We start from the raw sequence: 7,152 nt of genomic DNA on the forward strand, positions 1-7,152 counted from the left end.
CACGCTTCCGAAATGTTGAAGAAGTGCGAGAATGGGTGGACGAATGGATTGCTTCGAAACAAACATCGTTTTATCGAGATGGTATCGCCCAGTTGCCAGAAAGATGGCAAAAAGTTGTAGAAAGTGATGGAAAATACTTTCATTGAAATAATTTAAATAAATTTTTTACAATAAATGCTTTTTCTCAGTATTTTTTGGGCGGAAACTAAGTTAAGGTCCTAATAGAATGGAGGAAGTTATAAATCCGTCTTACATCCTTAGATTCAAAACTAATCTTATAACGAGGTCCTGCCGTAACTAGTAATGATTACTAACATTACATTTTTTCCAACTCTAAAGACATTGTTGCTTTATTGCAGCCCTAAAAATATTGAGAGGTTTTAAACGTGCCATAGTCGTTTTCATTTATTTCTTTATTCCTACACTGATTCCTTTAATTAAGCCGTTCTCTACATGGCCTATAAATTATTTCCGCAAACGTTTTAAGGCGACTATAAAGTATAGAGAACAAACAGGAAATAAGAGAGGAGATTTTGTAGACTTTCTGATAATGCTCAAGAATGGAGAAGAGAATCCTCTGTTCAGTAAGTATCATTCAGCCCGTAGAATAATAAAAGTAATTATACACGGAAAAAACAATATGGTTGATCCATACAGAAATCTAGTTGTGCCAACCAGATTCAATAGATAAAAACAATTTGTGGTTGCTGTAACCAAAGAGCAATGGCTGAGTTACTTATGTCGCAGCAGTGATATAAGATGTAGTAAAAAGAAATCCATTATTTTTGCATGAAATTGAAGGTTTTTTTAGCATAGTTAGAATGATACGATTTAGGTCACATATGCACCGTTTTGTTCGATAACTTGTTGAAGGTAATTCTATTATGCCTCTCTCATAGAAACCCTTGTCCCTATTGGCAAAAAACTGGGACAGTCGATTTTCACAAGCTTCTCTTGAGGCGAATTTTTCACCAGCAAAATCATTCGCCATAGATAGGAACAGGTGGTAATCACTTGGTGCCAGGTCCGGACTATAAGGTGGATGCATAAGAACCTCCCAACCAAGCTCTCGGAGCTTCTGGCGAGTCACTATCGATGTGTGTGGCCTGGCGTTGTCCTGATGGAACACAATTCCTCTCCTATTGGCCAAAGCTGGCCGCTTCTGGGCGATTGATTCCTTCAGACGGGCCAATTGTTGACAGTACAGGTCCGAATTAAGAGTTTGGCTGTAGAGGAGCAGCTCATAGTGGATGATTCCCTGCCAATCCCACCAAATACATAGCAAAGCCTTCCTGACCGTCAATCCTGGCTTGGCCACCGTTTGCGCCGGCTCACCGCGTTTCGACCACGACCGTTTTTGCTGACGTTATCGTAAGTGACCCACTTTTCATCACCAGTCACCATCCGCTGCAGAAATGGATCGATTTTGTTGCGATTCAGCAGCGATTCGCAGATGGAAATTCGGTCCATGAGGTTTTTTTGCGTTACCTCGTGTGGCACCCATACATCGAGCTTCTTTTTGTATCCAGCCTTATTCAAATGATTCCAAACGGTTTTTTGTGCAATGTTTAGCTCTTGGGCAATCGAAACAGTACTTACATGACGGTCGGACTCGACGATTTCCATTATTTTATCGATTTTTCGATAAATTGGCCTTCCAGAGCGTGATGCATCTTTGACATCAAAATTACCGGAACGGAATCGACGAAACCAAAATTGCGCGTGATTGGCTGTTATAGTATCAGGACCATAAACACTATTCACATTTTCAGCCGCCTGGCTTGCATTTTCGCCTTTATCGAAGAAAAACTGTAAAATATGGCGTATTTTCTCTTTGCTGGTGTCCATCTTTGACGCGCGCTCAAACAATACAGAGTCAAACAATCACAAAACTGTCTGAGAAGTTTTTTTAGTACAAAATCTTATCTTTCTAACGCCATCTAGCGTACACCGATCGCACTTATACAACGCGAGATACACATTACTAAAGCCATCTATTGGAAAAATAATGGATTTCTTTTTACTACACCTAATAATACATGGTTAATACAAACGCGGCAACTACAAATGCAAATTTATACACTCAGAACTAGTTTTCACATGTATACATCTCTAGCTATGCGCGTAATTAATTGCTTTGTTTTCTAACATCGCTGCTTTGCAATATAGCATTGGTTAATGCAACTATATCCATATTTACGTCTATGCAAAATGATCCCGTTACTAATTTCTGGTTGTCACAACCAGATCACGCGCAACTTCATTGATGTAGTTGACACACCAAAGTAAGTCAAATCAACCATACACATAACTATCATACAAAGATATGTAGAATGATGCAGCTATTTGCTTACAACTAAATATTTTTTGTTAGGTGCACCACATCTCTTTTTTCCGTGTATGATAACAATATATAGAGTGTCTGACAACTCATTACGCACCCGCGATGTATAAAATATAAAGATAGTAACAAAAAATCCTTTACTGTTTTGCAAGTAATCATGTAGATTTTTAGTTATTAATTAAAGATGATTAGTACATAGTTGCTCGCGATAATTTAATTAATAACTAAAAATCTGCGAGTTTATAAAATGATAGAGGACTTTTTTGTTCAGACCTAAGATACAAGTACAGCAGACGTTACAGCTAATCTACCGTACGCGCGTGATCATTTACCAATCTTCTCTAATAATTAAAAATTTTACGTGGTTGTTTGCAAAATGGTAAAGGAATTTTATATTCAGTTTGATGAGTTCTACTTATACACCACGACTGCATAATAAATTGCCGGATATTCTACATGTACTATTATATTTATTTTATATGTTGATATATCAATTTACTATCAATGTCATATATTTTATATTTTCCCGTTAAGTTAATGAATCATCGAATATTGAGAGATACTTGTTGACATTAATAATAACATTGATCTACATTTGATAATTACATTATAGAATTCGAAAGCGAGAACGCTTTGCTGGCGCAAGCATCTGGTTTTTACGTTGCTGGATTCGAATCGTCTGGGACCTTAATTGCGTGGGCTATTTACGAATTGGCGCATAATCCGGAGTATCAAAACACTTTGTACGAGGAAATAAAGAAGTATCTGTCAGGGAAAGAAATAACTATGGAATTAATTAACGAAATGCCTTTCTTGGATTGCGTTGTAAACGAAGCGTTGAGGTTGCATCCTCCTATACCAGTCGTCGACAGGATAGCTGAAAAGGACTTTGAGGTAATCGACACAAACCTCTAACCCCTTGTCCACAACCTTGCTTTAATTCCTAATTTGAGATAAAATTCAAGAAAAATGAAAAATAACAAATTAAGACATATTTTTCGCGTAATAAATTTTTACAACTGACCTGTACATGATCGTGGTCCAATACCAAATGTCAGTGATTCGTAGAATTTCTTGTTTTTTGTCTCTCTCAATGGATTTATACCAAATATCGATTTATAATTTATACCAAATATCGATACTTAACGTCAATTAACGCGCTTTTTAACGTATTTATTCGCTTTTTAACGTATAATTTTATTCACGTTTCTTGAATCTCACATTGAGACCATCAATCGGGTATTTAAATACATGAACGGTTAATTCACTGGTTTTGTTTTTAATTTCCTCATTTTTATGTGATAAACTTATTTCGTAATTCAAGACAAAATTGATTAATGTAATTTTCGCCACTAATGAGGTCAGCCTTTGTGCTGAAAATTTGAGATAAAATTCAAGAAAAATGAAAAATAACAAATTAAGACATATTTTTCGCGTAATAAATTTTTACAACTGACCTGTACATGATCGTGGTCCAATACCAAATGTCAGTGATTCGTAGAATTTCTTGTTTTTTGTCTCTCTCAATGGATTTATACCAAATATCGATTTATAATTTATACCAAATATCGATACTTAACGTCAATTAACGCGCTTTTTAACGTATTTATTCGCTTTTTAACGTATAATTTTATTCACGTTTCTTGAATCTCACATTGAGACCATCAATCGGGTATTTAAATATATGAACTGTTAATTCACTGGTTTCGTTTTTAATTTCCTCATTTTTATGTGATAAACTTATTTCGTAATTCAAGACAAAATTGATTAATGTAATTTTCGCCACTAATGAGGTCAGCCTTTGTGCTGAAAATTTGAGATAAAATTCAAGAAAAATGAAAAATAACAAATTAAGACATATTTTTCGCGTAATAAATTTTTACAACTGACCTGTACATGATCGTGGTCCAATACCAAATGTCAGTGATTCGTAGAATTTCTTGTTTTTTGTCTCTCTCAATGGAACAAAATTGCACGAATCATTGAAGTATCTAGAATCTTGATTCGTTGAATTTACAGATACATATATTGAAACACCTTTTTCAATCACTAACCCAGTCTCTGGCACCTAGTAAGAATATATAATAAAATATATAATAATTAAGGAAACGATTTGTATATAGTAACTTGTTCGATCATTTATCCCTTGTCCACAACTTTGCTTTAATCTTTAAGCCGTAATAAATTGACCAATCACAGTCGATTATTTTAAAAATAATCAACTGTTGTTGGTCAATTTCTTAAGGCTTAAAGATTAAAGCAAAGTTGACAAGGGATAAGTAATCGAATAAGTTATTATACACAAATCGTTTCCTTAATTATTATATATTTTATTATATATTATTTTAAAAATAATCAACTGTTGGTCAATTTCTTAAGGCTTAAAGATTAAAGCAAAGTTGACAAGGGATAAGTAATCGAATAAGTTATTATACACAAATCGTTTCCTTAATTATTATATATTTTATTATATATTATTTTAAAAATAATCAACTGTTGGTCAATTTCTTAAGGCTTAAAGATTAAAGCAAAGTTGACAAGGGATAAGTAATCGAATAAGTTATTATACACAAATCGTTTCCTTAATTATTATATATTTTATTATATATTATTTTAAAAATAATCAACTGTTGGTCAATTTCTTAAGGCTTAAAGATTAAAGCAAAGTTGACAAGGGATAAGTAATCGAATAAGTTATTATACACAAATCGTTTCCTTAATTATTATATATTTTATTATATATTATTTTAAAAATAATCAACTGTTGGTCAATTTCTTAAGGCTTAAAGATTAAAGCAAAGTTGACAAGGGATAAGTAATCGAATAAGTTATTATACACAAATCGTTTCCTTAATTATTATATATTTTATTATATATTCTTACTAGGTGCCAGAGACTGGGTTAGTGATTGAAAAAGGTGTTTCAATATATGTATCTATAAATTCAACGAATCAAGATTCTAGATACTTCAATGATTCGTGCAATTTTGTTCCATTGAGAGAGACAAAAAACAAGAAATTCTACGAATCACTGACATTTGGTATTGGACCACGATCATGTACAGGTCAGTTGTAAAAATTTATTACGCGAAAAATATGTCTTAATTTGTTATTTTTCATTTTTCTTGAATTTTATCTCAAATTTTCAGCACAAAGGCTGACCTCATTAGTGGCGAAAATTACATTAATCAATTTTGTCTTGAATTACGAAATAAGTTTATCACATAAAAATGAGGAAATTAAAAACGAAACCAGTGAATTAACAGTTCATATATTTAAATACCCGATTGATGGTCTCAATGTGAGATTCAAGAAACGTGAATAAAATTATACGTTAAAAAGCGAATAAATACGTTAAAAAGCGCGTTAATTGACGTTAAGTATCGATATTTGGTATAAATTAAAATAAATATTAAATTATTATATTTTTATACGTATATCTCAGATAGGAACTGCTTAAAAATGTTTAAAGAAGCCATGTAATGTTAACTACAATGAAATAAATTTATTGATAAGATTGTAGAATTCATTGCTTGTTTAATAAAATCGATTTTTCGTAGCCTAGATAATGTATTATCATTGAAGCGAGTAATTTTCCTCAAGCATCGTCCTATTGACTCCATTGCAAAATTACGGACAGCACAGCGTATCGTGATCGAACGACATATATATTTATAAATATACTATAACAGAACATTATACAAAACAACAAGCGTTTCGGCAGCGGCCGCTATTGACTCGATTTCTCTTGTAGTGTACACTAATAACAAGATATATATATAACATAAGTTAACGTCATTTTAAATATAGCTAATTAACTACTAACGATTATCTTACATTGCTGTGTCCTCTTCTCGCTTACGAATACGATAGTAAAAAAATTGGCTAGTTTGGTAGATAAAAAGGTACAAACGTTCATTGTACATCGTTTATCGATTGACTTTCTTGTGCGCTTTCATCCTCCGTCTGGGTAAAATGAGGTAGTTCAGCCTTCGTAGCCAACTCCAACGCGTGCATCCACCTGAAACATCCCATAAAAAAAAAAAAGAAACACGTATTACACTATTTGATCACGAAAAGTTGTAATCTATATAAATTGCTTGTATGACGTACTTCTCTTTGTCCTCTTGAGAAGATGCTTGAAGATAATAGCATTTTCTAGAATGGTGCATCTTGAACGCTCTAATTCGATCCTTCGTATTCAAAGGATCTTCATCGGGCAATTTTGTACCTTCGGTGACCATAAAGCCTGGCATGGGTGTTGCCGTCATGGCCATGCTCTCCGATTCCGACTTGAACGAATACAGAACGAAATCGACGTGTAGCGCGAACCATCGTCTGGTCCAGGGTTTACTGGCTTGAGTTTTCAACAACAGATAGCCGGATAATACTGAAGGCGCGCACGCTGAAACCTGCAGCAAACTTGGCACTGGTCCAGAGGGCGATGACGGTGATTTAGCGAGCGGCTGAGTGAGCGCGGCATGACATAATCTGCATACTCTCATATTCTTATTGTCTTCAAATAATAATTTCTGATTTGAGCATTTACTACAAACCACCTAGAAAAAGACATATAAATACATTGTAGATTACAATAACTATATTATTATGCACTTTACAAGATTGCGAAATTTCTTCCGAAAGGAAACTCACTATTCCACAAGCCCGGCAATTATGTTTTCGTTTCATCACAGAGAAGATAACTTCACAAACCATGCACCTAGTCACGTCATCAGCCTTAACTAAGGAAGTTTTAACATTGCCAGTCTTCAGACTGGCTTTACGTCTCATAATCTCTTGCATCGTTTG

General features: G+C 33.9%; 2 protein-coding genes across 2 annotated transcripts in view; one reads left to right on the plus strand and one right to left on the minus strand.

Moving 5' to 3' along the window:
- LOC116843597 (cytochrome P450 6k1-like) overlaps positions 1-5,806 on the plus strand; it is an 11,687-nt gene extending 5,881 nt beyond the window's left edge. Inside the window, exons 2-5 of the mRNA XM_032814116.1 lie at positions 360-584; positions 2,958-3,238; positions 5,231-5,408; positions 5,493-5,806. Of these exons, the coding sequence (XP_032670007.1) occupies positions 360-584; positions 2,958-3,238; positions 5,231-5,408; positions 5,493-5,668 (860 nt within the window). The 3' untranslated portion in view covers positions 5,669-5,806. The remainder of the gene's footprint in view (positions 1-359; positions 585-2,957; positions 3,239-5,230; positions 5,409-5,492) is intronic.
- A 20-nt stretch (positions 5,807-5,826) lies between these two features.
- LOC116843596 (FYVE, RhoGEF and PH domain-containing protein 4-like) overlaps positions 5,827-7,152 on the minus strand; it is a 4,372-nt gene continuing 3,046 nt past the window's right edge. The window contains 3 exon segments of the mRNA XM_032814115.1: positions 5,827-6,364; positions 6,457-6,902; positions 6,997-7,152. The exon segment at positions 6,997-7,152 is cut by the window's right edge and continues 479 nt beyond it. Of these exon segments, the coding sequence (XP_032670006.1) occupies positions 6,259-6,364; positions 6,457-6,902; positions 6,997-7,152 (708 nt within the window). The 3' untranslated portion in view covers positions 5,827-6,258.

The sequence above is a fragment of the Odontomachus brunneus genome, unplaced genomic scaffold, assembly GCF_010583005.1.
Source record: "Odontomachus brunneus isolate Ranch 3 - 2012 unplaced genomic scaffold, Obru_v1 Obru_scaffold_034, whole genome shotgun sequence".
NCBI classification, from domain to species: Eukaryota; Metazoa; Arthropoda; class Insecta; order Hymenoptera; family Formicidae; genus Odontomachus; species Odontomachus brunneus.